The following is a 16,263-nucleotide window of genomic DNA, read 5'->3' on the forward strand; positions in this document are numbered from 1 at the left end:
TGTACAGTGTTGACTTGTCTCAACCAAGAATACGGGGCTGCCTATGGATTCATGTCTTTTTCTCTGGCCCAAGCTGGAATTTTACAGTTAGTTCTCTTCAGTTAGAGTCCACACAAGTTTCTTAAGAGACTTTGTATTGTTTCTATAACTGAGTCCTTTCTCTATTATTTTCATATTTCCTTTCTTTGAGTTTAGACCAAAAAAACCAAACCCACACACAGGTGTTAAGTACTAATAATGGAAAACAATATATGATTATTCTTGTCATTTGTAACATTTCATCCTCTTGGAGAATTTATTCACTAGCAGTCTATAACCAGTTAAATAAGAGCCATGGGAGCAGGCACTCCTGCCATATCTGAATTCACTGAGCAGGTTTCTTACATCACACCATTAAGTGTGCTGCTGGGACTTATGTTTGTTGGTGGGTCTTGCATTTTTATTGTATGAAGCTATCCTGTTCCCGTTTCTTATTATTTTGATGTGAATGCATGAGCTTTATGAAATGTATTTGAATCATAGAGTCAGACACCTGGATCTGCTCTACATACAGCTGTGTGTTCTTGGGCAAATTACTGAGTCTCTGAAGCCTCAGTATTCCACCTGTAAAATGGGGTTAATAATAGAGCCATCTCAAGATGCTGTGGTGATTATTGCGTATGTTTATGTAGGCTCATTATAATTCTTATGAATAATATTTGACTGTGCTTACATTCTTGAAATGATCTTTTTTTAAAAGATTTTATTTATTCATTCATGAGAGACACAGAAAGAGGCAGAGACAGGCAGAGGGAGAAGTAGGCTCCCTGTGGAGAGCTCAATGCTGGACTCAATCCCAGGACCCTGGGATCATGACCAAAGCCAAATGCAGACCTTCAACCACTGAGCCACCAAGGCATCCCAAAATGATCTCTTCTTAATAGGCGGTTGACCAAGGTGTTGACCCACCTTGGTCAGTGCTCTGCTTTTCAAAGGTGTTATCTTATGAAAAGTCTGTATCCATAAGAGAATTAATGAATCACATAATTATGAACCATTAAGAGTTTAGAGGAAAATAAGGTGTTCAACGGGTTTTCTTATGATATATTATAGAAAAACACTAAGTTGTAATATAGGCAACATGGAGGAGGAAAAATGACTTTTATGATGGAAAGGAAAGGAAAAGCCTGTTCTCTTTGAGGTAGGTCTGGATCTTTATGAGCAGAGAGATCTAATTGGATGCTCCTAGACTTAGAATCAGAAAAACCAAGACTGGTTTCCATATTTTCTACTTAGCATCTGCTCTGAATTTTTTCATTCATCTATAAATAATGTCTTGATATCTACTTGTCCTCTATACCTTCAAGGTTTCCTGCAAGAAGTGAAATAATTCTCCATAAAAAAATGCTTTATAGCTATATAGAATTCTTGGCAATAGGTGGCAGCATCATGCTATATATCACCAAAAGGAAAGTAGGGGTTTTATCCATAACCAGTACATGATTTTACCTTTCCTAGAGATTGGCGCTTGAGCCACGTTTAGATTACCATCACTGGAAGTATCTCCCACTGTCTTGGCGTCTGCTCTAATAGGCGTTTTGGTTCTCTTCTCCCAGAGACTGCTATTCACCTACTGAAATAAAAGAATGCCAAAGCAAATACAGGGTGACAAGTGTCCTTTATCACACATGACACTGCCCCAATTCTAAGAATTAGGAGGAAATATTTGAAGGGAAAAGTGCTAAATTAGGGTTCAGGAGACCTCATTTGTTGTGCAGACTCTATCACTAGCCAGTTGTGTGGCCCTGGGAAGTAACTCACAGTTACCCTGAGCCTCAGTCTCTGCTTCTCTGAAATGAAGGGTCTGGTCTGGATTGCCTTCATGGACTGTAGTATCCTTTCCAGTTCCATGTTCCTATGTCTCTCAACAGATACATATATCAACTGGATTTTAAAACTTTACAATCTCCTTTGAAATTTCATCTGGAAGATTTCAATTTCTTAAATTACCTGAATGTTATAAAACATCTAGATATACCACATAAAATATGGCAAACATCTTTTTAAATATATGGCTCCAAAGATAGTAAGAGCTATCCCCATGGATGTAATGAAAATTTTGCAGTATGAACAAACTTCAGTGACTTTGAGACTGGGGTGGGAAGCAGACATCAGTTTCAGTGATGCATGGTCTTAAGATCTAGGTCTCTGGGGATGAGGGATGAAGTCTTAGACCTCTGCTAAGAAGGCAATTATAATGGAGATCTTATTATGAGCCAAGTCCTCACACTCAACACGTAGCAAGATCAACTTTCTGAGAACTTCCAAGAGTAGGATAAACTGATAAATGCCTTATATAAGCATGCTTAAAATAATAGAAGAAATAAAGGCTAGACTCTAAAATGTAAGAAGATACCCAAAAGAACAAGAAAATTTAAGAAAGACACTACTTGTGGGAATCCCTGGGTAGCTCAGTGGTTTAGCACCTGCTTTTGGCCAAGGGTGTGATCCTGGAGTCCGGGGATCGAATCCCACATCGGGCTCCCTGCATGGAGCCTGCTTCTCCCTCTGCCTGTGTCTCTGCCTCTCTGTGTGTGTGTCTTTCATGAATAAATAAATAAATAAATAAATAAATAAAATCTTTTAAAAAGTCACTACTTGAAATACAAAAGGCAAATTTAGGCATTGAAATTAGAAACTAAGTCATAAAAATAAAAAAAAAAGGAAACTAAGTCATTAGTCATTAGACAACTAGTTAATGACTGAATAATTACAATAGAAGCTGCAACAGAATTATACAGAATAAAGTAATTTATACAGAACAAGTTTTACAGACTAAATTATACAGAGTAAAGCTCAGAGTGATAATGACTTATGGTAGCAAAGTTAAGGGACTTGGAAAATAGGGTGAAAATGTCTGGTATATGTTGAATATGACTTTTGGAAAAGAAAATGAATAGAAACAAGGAGAGCTAATGCTTTAAGAAATAAAAGGACTTTTCCAGAATAAGTGAAACAATATTTCTCAGATTCAGGAATCACAGTGAGTCTGAAGCCAGAGAAATTAAGTTAAAGCTATACCTAGACATATCATAAGGGTCCTCTGGGATACAAAATACATGAAACTTATCTGTAACGATAGATACCATAAAAGGTCATTGGCGGGGGTGGAGGGATAGAAAGTAAATACATTATGATATCAGATAAGAAAGCAGTGTTTTTTTAACCTTCAGGATAATAATAATTTTTTTTAAAGACAGTATAAAAAAGCAGGTGAAGAGTAGGAACTATCAGTACAATACAATACAGAAACACAGATGAAGAATAGACATGGCAAAATGCACCCTGCCTTACTATCAAAGACATGGATATTAGAAGAACAAGATCTTATTATTTCTTACCTGTATGCTTCCATAAATATTTAAAAGACTTATCCAGAGTTTAGACAAAAATGTGGGGAAATAAGCTATTGTTTGGGCGAGTCAGGGCATCCTTCCACTTGGTACTGCTGCTTCATGGCATCTGCCAGGGAATAACATGCACAGACACACAAACGCTTGTCCCAAGATAATCCTTGTAGCAATATTTGTAAAAGTGAAAAATTAGCAGCTAACTAGCAGCCATTAACGTTTGAGTAGTTAAATAAAGTAAAGTACATATATTTTTGGAATATGATATAGTCATCAAAAAGAACTAATAAAATCTTTCGTATTGAAGATTTAAAGGACATATTAAGTGAAAAAAGCAAGTTGTAAATTCAAAGGGATGCATGTACCTCTATGTTTATAGCAGCATTATTACAAGAGCCAAGATATGGAAGCAGCCCCCTGTCCATCAATTGATGATTAGATAAAGAAGAGGTAGTGTGTGTATATATATTATATAATATTGTATATGTTATATATATTATATTATATATAATATATACATAATGAAATATTACTCAGCCATAAAAAAGAATGAAATCCTGCATTTGTAACAACATGGATAGAGCTAGAGAATATAATGTTAAGTAAAATAAGTCAGAGAAAGAGAAATACCATATGATTTCATTTGTATGTGGAATTTAAGAAGCAAAACAAGCAAACAAAGGAAAAAGAGAGAGAAAGAAACAGACTTTTAACTCTAGAGAAAACAGGATGTTCACCAGAGGGGATATGGGTAGGGGATGGGCCTTAAGGAGGGCACTTGTGATGAAAATGGGTGTTGCATAAAAGTGATGAATCACTATAATGTACACCTGAAACTAACACAACCCTGTGTGTTAACTAATTGGAATTAAAATAAAAATCTAACAAAGAGAAAAAAGCAAGTTGTAGAACAGTAAGTACCAAGGTAATAAAATAAGTAAAACATACATCTGCATAATTACCTTGTGTAATTTATGTATTTATAAGTGAATGGAAAATTATGAAAAGAAAAAAAATCACATTGAGACAATGACAGCTCTCATCTACATTGTCCCAAGTTCTGGTTTTAAAATTAAGATACAGGGGATCCCTGGGTGGCGCAGCGGTTTGGCACCTGCCTTTGGCCCAGGGTGCGATCCTGGGGACCCGGGATCGAGTCCCACATCGGGATCCCGGTGCATGGAGCCTGCTTCTCCCTCTGCCTGTGTCTCTGCCTCTCTCTCTCTCTCTCTCTCTCTCTCTCTCTCTCTCTCTCTGTGTGTGACTATCATAAATAAATAAAAATTTAAAAAAAAAGAATTAAAATTAAGAAACATTAATCTGGTAATGCTGGTCAAATATATAGAAGGGAATGCAGACCAGACTGAGGATCTGTTTTGGAGTGAAAGCCAATAAGAATTGCTAATGAGGTGGGTAGGGGATGAGAGAATGGGAGAGATTATTGGAGACTTCTAGATTTATGGCTTGTACAAATGACTAAATGGTGTTATACTCCACAGAGATGGGAAAGCAAGTGGGAGGAAAGCAAGTTTCCAGAAGAAAACTGGGAGTTTCATTCTGCAGTTGGTGTTGAGATGACTGTTAGACCCAGAAGGGAAGATGGTCGGGTAAGCATTGTGTCTATGAATCTGTAGCTTGAGACAAGGGGGCTCAGGCAGAAATATAAATTTGAAAGTCCTCATTTTTATCTATTTACTTACAGACTAAGTAAATGAGGAACAAACCTGCAAGGATATTGAATGAGTCATTCTATCAATTTACTGTCCTACTCCCTGGTCAAGACTGATTCTGTGTTTATTCCCTTTGCATTAACCCTTGTCTTGCTCTTCTGCTCTTCACTAGTTCACCCTGGAGTGAGACTCTTCTATAAGGTACCCTTGCTGAGTTATTAGTAGCTCCCATGTTTTTATATCTGGTCTCAGCACTGAACATTTCCTCCATATAGGAAGCAGCTGGTGGCTCATATTCATAACTCCAAAATCAAAATCCTTTGCCCCAAACTCTTCACCCAGTAACTACTTCCCAAAGTCACAGGATTGCATTTTGTTTTGCTTTTCCCCATGCATAAATTCACTGGAGAGGTCTCATCTGTTTTGGTTATTTGATCTTTTAGTCCTGATAAAAATCTTCCTTTGCCCCAGAATTCAGCTTTTGTATTCATTGTCTCACCACAGATGTGGTCAGTGCTTTATTATTATTATTATTATTATTATTATTATTACATCCCACAAAAATAAGCCCAATAAAGAATCTTAAGCTAAAGGTATCTAGTCTGGTCCCAATATTTGGGTGATATTAACCCTTAAAAGCATAGTTTAAAATTGCTGGTTCACCTCCACATGCTTCAGATAATTTGGACTCTGGCTCTGAAACTGTTCTTTTGGATGAATTTATTCCCCGAAGTTTTATTCTCTGGAGTTCTGGGGCTTTTGTTTCTTTTAGAATAAGGTGATATCCTCCTTTACTTTTCAGAATTATCTTAGGAAAGAATTCTTTTCCCTACCCCACAACCTCCATCCCAAGAGAGCAAATGAGAGAAAGACCAATTTCCATCATCTCAAAAGCAGAATATTAAGGGGAAAGATTGAAAGCTAATCTCAGGGAGTTAGAGTGCGAGGTCTTTATTCCTTTCCAGTAGATTCCCTTAAGCTTTTCAGAATTCTCTGCATTGCCCTGTATTGCTCCAGGAGGTAAATGATTACCTCAAAACCTTTAGCCTTTATGTTACTTAATGGGAAGATTGTTTTGGGTGAGTGGTTTAATTTGTAACTTTTATTAATTGACTGGTAGACCAAGCTCATTAGACCTTCCTCAGGTTCCATGGCCAACTGAGGTCACTTTCATCTTGCCTAATCTCCCCACCAGAATCAGTGTTCCTGCTTGTAGGATCCGGATACCCCATATCCCCTGTTTGCAATGCTGTTCACTATGCTCCTCATTAGGATAGGGTATGTCGTGACCCCTTTGAGTCCTGTCTCCACCAGGACCTTTAGTAGAAGTAGGTTCTTCACAGGGCAAAGACTTAATATCCATTTTGGTTGACTCAAATGACTTTTGTGGTTTTCTGATGATAGCTATTGGCACAAAGACCATTGAGCTTTCTGGGAAAATTCACAGCCTGTGATTCTGCTCCCTTCCATAACAGAACATTTCAGAAGACTCACATATACTTGTGTTCCATCCCCTTGGCTCCAGTTCTTTCTTGAGCCTACTTGAGACAAGAAGGCCCTTGGCAAAGCCATCAATGACTCCCATTCTGGTAAATCCGGTGGCCAGTTCCAAGGCTTTATCTGGTAAGGCTGACAGCTTTCTGTCACTCATTCCTTCCCTGGATTGTTTCACTTGATAGTCACCCATGATTCAGGCCTGATTTCCCTCATGCCTTATTGGGTCCTCCTTCTGAATCCCTTTAGCAGGTTCTCATGTTTTCTGTAACTTCTCATATTGGTATGCCCAGGACTGTGACCTTGAATTTCTTCCTTATTCAGACTCACTCCCAAGGTGAGCCTACAGTCTCTTTTCTTTACCTGCTCTTCCTCTGACTTCTTCCTGAGCCAGAACTTCAGCTCTTCAGCCTTTCAGCCACCCTCATCTCTCCTTGAGTATCCAGGAGGCATCTCAGTCTTCACATGAAGGACTCCTAAACCCCCTCCATTACTACCCTTGTCCCAGGCTCCCCATCTTGGCTGATGGCATCACCATTTCACCAATTAATATTGCCCCAAACCTTGGAGTCTTCATTAATTAGTCTGCTAATTAGTCTTTCCCTTAGTGAGTGTTGAATCCACCAGCATGTTCTATCAGCTCTGCCTTCAGACCTTTTCCCAAGTCCCATTGCTTTTCATTTCCTCCATTCCTAATGCAATCACCTGCCCCTGGGGTAAATAAAGTAGACTCTTACCGGCTCCACTGTTTGTCCTCTCTCTTTCAGCTCATCTCCCCACAGTAGAATGTTGAAAATGTAAATATATATATTATAATTTACATAAATATGTAAATCCACTACTTACTGGCTTAAAGTCTTCCAAAGCCTTCTCAGTGAAATTAGGACAAAATGGACAAAATGGACCAAATTTCATCTCTTTAAGGTGCTTCCAGACTTCACAACTTGGCCCTGCTCCCTGCTGACTCTACTCCATCCACTCTCCCTTTGCCTCCCCCTGAAAGCCGTTCCTACCTTGGGGCCTTTACACTTACAGTTCTACCAAAATGCCCAAATCCCCAAGTTGATTTCAAATGTTTCATGATGTTATTTAAAAAGTAAAACATGGGGCAGCCCAGGTGGCTCAGCAGTTTAGCTCCTGCCTTTGGCCCTGGAGTCCCAGGATCAAGTTGAGTTCCCTGCATGGGGCCTGCTTCTCCTCCTTCTGTCTGTGTCTCTGCCTCTCTCTCTGTGTGTGTCTCTCATGAATAAATAAATTAAAATCTTAAAAATAAATAAATAAAAATAAAAAGTAAAACACTTGAAAATATTTTTTCCAAGAAACCTCTAATTATGATGTTTGGATAGTAATCCCAGAAGATTATTAAGAGGGAAAAAAAGGTTGAAGGATGCAACTCCAAACACAAATCTAAAGAAATAGGTTCAAAAAACATGAATGCACATCTGTAACCTGGGCAGGATGGATGCATGGAACAGTTAGTTGAGAACACTGAAAAGTGAATAGTAGCAGACAGGTTAGAGAAGAAGACCAGATTTGAGCAAAGAATTTTACTTAAGTTATTTTACTTGTAATAAACTATAAAAATTACAAACCATAGGTAAAGTTTCTAAATTTCTATGTCCTAGATTTCTCTACCATTAATGGCTATAAAAACAAAAACCTCATTTTTGTGCTTTCCTTGGAATTACACATTTCTGGCTGTTGACCGATTAAAAAAAGTAGGCCTATGCCTTGTCTTTTTTTCCTTTTTCTCTGTCTTGACGGTAGGTGTAAGGTCTGAAAGTGTAGCACTGTGGGAAGACCATAAGATAGCAAGAATAGGATAAAGCCAATAAACTGATAGATTTTATCAGTCAGGATTGGGATGAGGTAAGAAATGGCCCCAAAATCTCAGTTACTTATAACAACAAAAGTTTATGTGATGTTGGTGATTCATGTCCACTGTATGCTGGCTGTAGCTGTGCACCATGTTTTCCTGACTCTAGGACTCAGTTTTATGAACGAGGTTTTATCTGGAACATGGCTGGTCTCTGGCAGAACTAAAAATAAATCATGGTGAACTGGGTGCTGGCTTAAAAAAAGTTTTACAGGTTTTGCCTGGATGTCAGTTCTACTCACATTTCATGGGACAAAGCAAGTCATGTGGCCAAGCCCAGGAGAACCAAGGTAGAGAAATATAATCCTTTCCAAAGGAAGGCCAGGGAATATTTTTGAAAACTAATACAGCCTATCACAGTCCAGGCTTCTGTTAAACTGTGTTCAGTGAACTCTCCTTTCTGCACACAAAATATACTTTCTTCCTTCCTAAGACAGCCTACTCAAAAGTCTCATTTAACCAGACAGCCAGGCCTGATGCTCAAGATTCTTTTTTTTTTTTTTTTAATTTCATTTATTTATTCATGAGAGACACACAGAGAGAGAGGCAGAGACACAGGCAGAGGGAGAAGCAGGCACTACGCAGGGTGCCCGACGTGAGACTCGATTCCGGGTCCCCAGGACCACAACCTGGGCCAAAGGTGGCGCTAAACTGCTGAGCCACGCAGGCTGCCCCGATGTTCAAGATTCTTCTGATATTATCTCATCCATCAGAATGTGGCTTCTTGTTCCAGAAACCCATAGATTAACAAGATGTCTTCTGCTCTACACCTACCCACTGTGTAAGCTAGAACATGGGTAAGACAACTGCAAACAGAGTGAACACACAATAGTAGCTAGTTCAAAGAAATCTGAAATCATGTAGGTAGCTATTTCAAGAGATGGCACATAGTCTCTAATGATCCTTCTGTACCTGGGAGATACAGCAGTACCCCCAGAACATCTTTCTTCATGGCTCTTGGCTTTACCCTCTGGTTGATTCATCCTTTTCTGCATCCTCTTTGGCCATATTTGAAGAGTCCTTATAGACTGAGCAGATTTCTTGGCCCACCTCTGACAATAAAAAAATGAGTCCCCAAGTGACACTTTAACCTATGATCACTCACAGCCACTTTAAAGCCTTTTTTATCCAGGTTGGTAGCTCTTTGATATTCTATCACTCAGAATGTTAATCAGCTTTCTTGTATATTTGGTTCTGATGAGGGAACAGAAGGCTAGATGAGGACAAAGCAGAAGCTTACACCCCATAAAGGACCCACCCCACCTAGATGGGATGTGTGTGAAATTCCTCAGGCACTCCTGGCTGCCCTAAAGCTAAGGGAAAGGAAGAACAAATTGTTAATTTATAGAGTTTATAGTCCTATAGACATGAGTCTCCCTCAGTTTACAAAATGTTTTAGTGATTTACAAGGAAAAAAGCATTCTTATCAATAACCTAACTTCCAAAAGGAAACTCCCAACTATCTTAATGTTAATGCTTTACTAGAGGGAAAAACAACCTTAACTTGACAATGACAAGGACCCCAGTATCTTCTAGGTCCTCTTAAGCATACAAAAGAGCCTCTTGAAAACCTCTCTTTTCGGAGGGGAACTGAGTGGGAAAAATTAGAGAGGGAGACAAACCATGAGAGACTCCTAACTCTGGGAAACAAAGGGCTGTGGAAGGGGAGGTGGGGGTGAGGGTGGGGGGTGTTGGGGTAACTGAGTTATGGGCACCGAGGAGGGCACTTGATGGGATGAGCACTGGGTGTTATACTGTATGTTGACAAATCGAACTTAAACAAAAATAAAATAAAATAAAGAAAGCCTCTCTTCCTCCCCCAACTCCAAGGTATATAATCAGCCACCCCTCACAAACTTGGGGCAGCAGCTTTTCCTGCCTGCAGGTCCTGTCCCTGTGCTTTCATAAAACCACCATTGTGCACTAAAGATGTCTCAAGAATTCTTCCTTGCTTGTTGGCCCCAGTCTTCATCCCCCCAAACCTCACCTATATTCCAAAACTTATCAGTTACACATGCCAACAGCCATACCCATAACTCCTCTTGACATGGGATTCTCAATGTAATCTCTCCTTCCCTCCCCCCTTCTTTTAACCCGCTCTTCTCCTCCTACCTCCCAATTTTGGATACTTTGAGCCTATTACACTTCAATAGGAAAGCCATCACCTTAGTTTCGTTTTCTTGGGCCATTTTGCCAACTAAAGTTATTTACAGGACATTTTCTTGGTCCACTGAGGGATTTTTTTGAAATGGTCACACCTTGATTTGGTAGTTGCAGAAGGCCAAGCTTAAAAAGGACTTTCTTACCTAAATCATTTCTCTATTTTACCTTTTCAGTGTTGCAGTTGAGAATTTTTAGTTTCTCCCTCAGTTTCTTTCATTCCCATTTGCAAACTGGCTGATGGCTTTTCAGATTGTCCTCTTTGTAATTCTGTCAAACGTAGTCAGGAGCAAATCACATGGTTTGCATTTGTTTTGCCAAAAACTTCACCAGAAATAATAGGCTTGATAGGGAAATTGCCTGTAAATTATCATAAGAGAAAATTTCTAAATGTTTCACGAGTGCAAATTAGGGACAACTGTCCTATTAAACCTTAATAACAGTTTCTTTTTCCCCATCCCATCCCTGAAGCCAATGCCAAAAACTGGTTATGCGTGTTTTTGTTTTCAATCATCCTAGGCTACGCTCTGCACTAAATTCCGTGTTGGTTAGGAGAGGTGCAGTTATGCTGTGCTAACAAGTGGAACCTTCGTCCATGATGTTTTATTTCATTCTCCATGTTACATATGTAACACAGACCGGCTGCATCTCTGTTCCACATTATCTTCATGCTGAGGCCAGGCTGATGGGCAGCCTCCATCTGAAATATTGCCAGTCTGGTGGCAGAGGAAAGAGAGTACGTGGAAAAATGTACAGCTGGAAATTAAACATGTTATTTCTGCTCAAATTACATTGATCAAGGCAAGTCACATGATCCAGGTGGACAGCATATGGCAGAGAAGTACAATCGTTCCTCCAAGGAAGGCCACTAAGTATCTGTGAACCATCATGTATTCTACACAGAAGTAGAATAGAAAAATAGAAAAAGCCTATTTCCCTGTGGCTTCGTTGAGCTACTGAATTAATATTCAGCTCTGTGCAACCTCAGGAAGATGACAGGACAATAACAACAAAGAAGCCTTGGGGTAGAACTGCCTGTCTCACCTCCTCAGGTCCTTCTGAGCCACAGTGGCAAGAATTGGAGATAGGGACCCCTGGGGATGCTGTCAGGAACTCTCTGAAGCTTCACATTTTTCCTCAGAGAGGCCAGCCAGCCCTACCAGTCATTGATTCTATTGCTTTCAGCTGCAGTTACCATTGGCCTGCTCTGGGGAATGGACTTGGCCCTTCTTAAATGTTAGACTTTTGTCAGCTGGCACAGAAGCCGCATCAGACAAGGACACTGGAGAGACATTATGGAGGAGAAGCATTTGCTTGCTGCATGTGGCTGCCCACGCCCGCTCCCCAAGCTCCAGGACCACCTTGGGCTTCTCCAGAAAGGTATGGAACCTCTGTAGCTGCCTGTCTTCTGAACTGGCTCCCTCAGGGCACAGCTGCCTGCAGGCCACCAGCAGACCCTTCCCAGTGAGGAGCATTCCCTCACACCCCAGAGCCTGGATTTCCAGCCAGTCCTGCAGGTACAACGCTCCAGAAGCTTCTCTGCAGTCCACTGAGCTCCACGTGCCCCATCACTGCTAAGGTCTGGATCTCCATCCCTAGTACTTCCTTTCAGCCTGAGGGGTGGCAGTGGGCCGTTTCCTCTGCTCCTCGAAGCTCTGTGACTTAGAGTTCTCTTCTTTCTCACTAGCCATCTTCTCCTTTCTCCAGGCTGTTGAGTTAATAATTCTTCATATTAAACTTTGCTCATTCAGTTCACTTTGTGGTTTCTCTCTCCTGACTGGATGGACTGATACAGCTGTAGACTTGCCTTTTTTTGTATTATTGAATATTGAATCATTATTTCCTGTTATCCCAGAGTCCCAGAGTGGATATCTAATCTTTAAGGCAGGAAATACATTGATCAGTATCGACCAATTTTGAGCATGTTCCTCACTAAGTTGACTGTACTATTATGTTTTCTACATAAATAAAAATGAAATATGTTTTTGTGTAATTCATCTATGATTCCATTTTCTTTTCATATTTTCCATAATTTTTCTATCTTTTTTGTGAAGGGAAAAACCCCCACAGCTAACACACACACACACACACACACACAGATACATACACACAGAAATACATACACATACACACAGAAAGGGAGAGAGAACACTTATTTCAAAGAACAAGTGACTTTCATAAGTGATCATTCTTAGCTATCAAATGATGTCATTTCTTCTAATCTTAGGTTAATCTTCTTAAGAAGCTGTAGACTTTTCTTCCCATTACTACACATTTTTGTTATATGTGCCCCAAATCTCCATAGCTTTTGGGTAAATGTGATAATTTGTTGGGTATGTGGATTCCATTGTTTTACCTCATAGCCTCATAGTTAAAAAAAGAGTATTTTGTGTTTGTTTTCTCATAGAAATGTCTTTGACTGCTTTGCTAAAATGGTCATTTTTGTTTTGTTTTGTTTTTAGATGTTTATATACTGTGCAATAAGTAAACTACCTGGAGAATTCCTTGATTAATATTTCTAAATAAATCACAAAATGTCATCAAATAGTGATGGTGATATAAAGATTTAGTGTTGCAGCCCATCTCTCCTGGAAACAGTATGATATTTTGTCATCAAACATCATATTGGACTTCAGGTTGAGATATATTTGGCCCATATGTTATGAATACTACTAGTCTTATTTTACTAAGTGCTTTTTTCAGTGAAATAAGTAATAACTAGGCACAGATGCCCTTTGAGCAAATTTTGAATTTAACACTTTTTGGGTCTTGGTTTTTTGGTTGTTTTTTTTTTTTTTTTTTTTTTTTTTACAAATGTTACATTTGATTTGAAAGCAAAAGCCCTGTTAAAATCTATGGTTTTTTAATTTATGTTTTTAAAATTTAACAATAAATAGTTAATAAAATAACATATAAAAAGTGAATGAGAGGACTGGGAAGGGGATATTAGATCATGAATTTTTAGGTTAAATATAATTTTTTGGTTTACTACTTGAAATCTCCATGTAAATTTCATACATTATACATATATATCCAATTTGTTTTCTGGAAAAAATAGACTAATTTATCAAGTCAATATTAAAGTCATATCCAAAAATATAGCCCCCCTTCATTGAACAGCAGACTTCATGACATTGTTTTGGAAGGCAATGAAATAAGTGATTTATTTGTGTGCAACTCAAGATATAAAATGACTTGTGAAGATAAGTAGGGTATTCTGAGGGACTGTAGCATTCATGTGAAAAACAATGAGCAAACACTTTTAGAAACAATGTTAAAGTAAAACAACTCCAAAATTTATGAATATCCTTCTACCAAATATAGAAACTTTTTTCAAGTTTTTATTGAAATTCCAGTTAGTTAACCTACGTGCAATATAGTGATTAAACACTTACATATAACAACTGGTGCACTTACTCCTTTATCCCCATCACCTATCTCACCCATCCCCCTCCCACTTCCCCACTGGTAACCATTAGTTTGTTCTCTAGAGTTAAGAGTCTGTTTCTTCATTTGCCCTCTCTTTTTTTTTTTTTTCTGTGCTCATTTGTTTTGTTTCTAAAACTCCACATGTGAGTGAAATCACATGGTATTTGTCTTTCTCTGACTAACTTATTTTGCTTAGCATTATACTCTCTAGCTTCCATACATGTTGTTGCCAACGGAAAGATTTCATTCTTTTTGATGGCTGAGTAATATTCCATTATCTATATCTATCACATCTTCTTTATCCATTCATCAGTCAATGGACATTTGGGCTCTTTACATAATTTGGCTATTGTCAATAATGTTGCTATGGGCCTCAGAGGGCATGTATCTCTTCAAATTAGTATTTTACATTCTTTGGGTAAATACCTAGTAGTGCAATTTCTGGATAGTGGGGTAGTTCTGTTTTTAACTCTGACACTGTTGGTGGAAATGCGACTGGTGCAGCCACTCTGGAAAACAGTATGGAGGTTTCCCAAATGTTAGTTCTGAAAGAATTGAGAAGTTTTGTACCTGCTGGTCTTAGATATCAATCACTCTTGCCCCGACCACTCTGCTCCCTAGTCACTGCCCTCTCAAATGAGATTATGTCAGAGAAACTATTGTCATGTAACTGTATTTTAAGTAAAAATTTTAAATTTTTAATGAAATTGATTCTTTTTGAAAGAGCAAAAAATAAAATCTCATTAAGGAAAAATATCAGAAATTTGGCATATATTATGTGATTTTATATTCACTGTAGCCATAGGACCAAGTGTAGTAAACTGTAATCACACTAGTCACCTGTGATTTGATTATACCTCCTCACCACTTGTAGGGTTTTGCTTTTTCTCTGCTTTAGCTTCTCTTCAAATCACTAATCTTTTACTTTTTTTTCCAATAGGAAGAAAGTACATTTTATTTACATAAATCTGAGACCATTTAAATATAAGATTCTCTCTCAGACTTGATGACCAATATATCAAAATTACAAGATAACATTACATTCTAATATTTACCCAGAACAAAACAGTCCTATAATTCTCTTGACTGCTGTCTCAAGAGCCATAGGCCAGAGCAAAATTAATTTTTATGGTGAATAATAATGAATAAAATGGGAATAAGGACCAGCTCTAGGTTCTAAATACTATTGGTGATGAATCGAAAGGAAGTATTATGGTTAGGCATTATAATTCCCCTATTATATATTTCCCCATGTTAATATATACTAAATTCCTTGAAAGGTTACTCCTGACTAGAATATACTTGGAGAAATGATACAGTCTTGGAGGTAAGGCAGTACTGGTTATGTACCACCTCACCTAGTGTGGTAATCAGCTTCTAAGATAGTGATGCTCCTTTGGTGATCAGGTTGTAATAGATAATACAGTTTCTTTTAGTCAGAAAGCATCAGAACATAGCAACTGTCTAATTCCCAGCAACAGGCTTCCCTGTACCACCTTGTGTGGTACTCTGCCATGAGGCAATTGAGCTAAGACTAAAAGTTTACATGCTTCCTTCCATTGCTTGCTAATCCCATCACCATGTAAGCCCAGGTCCTTACATCATTGAAAGAAAAGCCCTAAAATAAGGTTTCCCCACCCAGCCACTATTGGCTACATATTTATTTTTCTTTCTCAAACACTGTGTTGTTATCATGATGCCAAAAACAACTGTATTTTGCTCTCTTACCCTAGGATAGCTCCACAAATGCCCTAACCAAAAAACATGGCCAGTGCTGTTCAAGACCCCATTGGGTGGGCTGTTCTCCCTACCTGCCAGAGGTGCCAAGGTAGGTCACTTCCTACTCTCATCCTCTGCAGCCATGGGCATCAGGAGTTCCTCTGTCGGTGATAATTCTCAGTGGACTACTTTGGGATGCCTTTGTCATTCAAATCAAGGATTGTTTTTAGAGTACTGTGAATATATAAAATAAAAGTTGTGATAAATAAAAGTATCTCTTTATATCGGCAGTGCTGCTGAGAATCAGACATTTGCTATGTTCTGATGCTTTCTGACTAAAAGAAGCTGCATTATCTATTATAACCTGATTGCCAAAGGAGCGTTGCCATCTTAGAAGCTGACTACCACACTAGGTATACAGTTAAATCATGGGAGAGTATGATTGTCTTAGCGATGGCCATGGTTAAATGCCATACTTAATCATTTTGTCTAATATTCCACAACAAAGACATAAGGTGGTGACAAG

General features: G+C 38.6%; 1 protein-coding gene across 16 annotated transcripts in view; it reads left to right on the forward strand.

The window, feature by feature from the left end:
- SLC17A1 (solute carrier family 17 member 1) overlaps positions 1-16,027 on the forward strand; it is a 78,384-nt gene extending 62,357 nt beyond the window's left edge. For 10 of the 16 annotated variants that reach the window (XR_011995651.1, XM_072728974.1, XM_072728981.1 and 7 more), the window contains 2 exons: positions 4,889-4,996; positions 11,775-12,586. Coding sequence is in view for 11 of the 16 variants with exons in the window: in XM_072728974.1 (XP_072585075.1) it covers positions 4,889-4,996; positions 11,775-12,167 (501 nt within the window). In the remaining 5 variants the exon portion in view is untranslated. Of the gene's footprint in view, positions 1-4,888; positions 4,997-11,108; positions 12,587-15,751 lie in introns of those variants that run through there. The other 6 variants (XR_011995653.1, XR_003235076.2, XM_072728979.1 and 3 more) reach the window with 3 other exon arrangements.
- The last annotated feature ends 236 nt before the right edge of the window (positions 16,028-16,263 follow it).

This window comes from Vulpes vulpes, chromosome 12, assembly GCF_048418805.1.
Source record: "Vulpes vulpes isolate BD-2025 chromosome 12, VulVul3, whole genome shotgun sequence".
NCBI classification, from domain to species: domain Eukaryota; kingdom Metazoa; phylum Chordata; class Mammalia; order Carnivora; family Canidae; genus Vulpes; species Vulpes vulpes.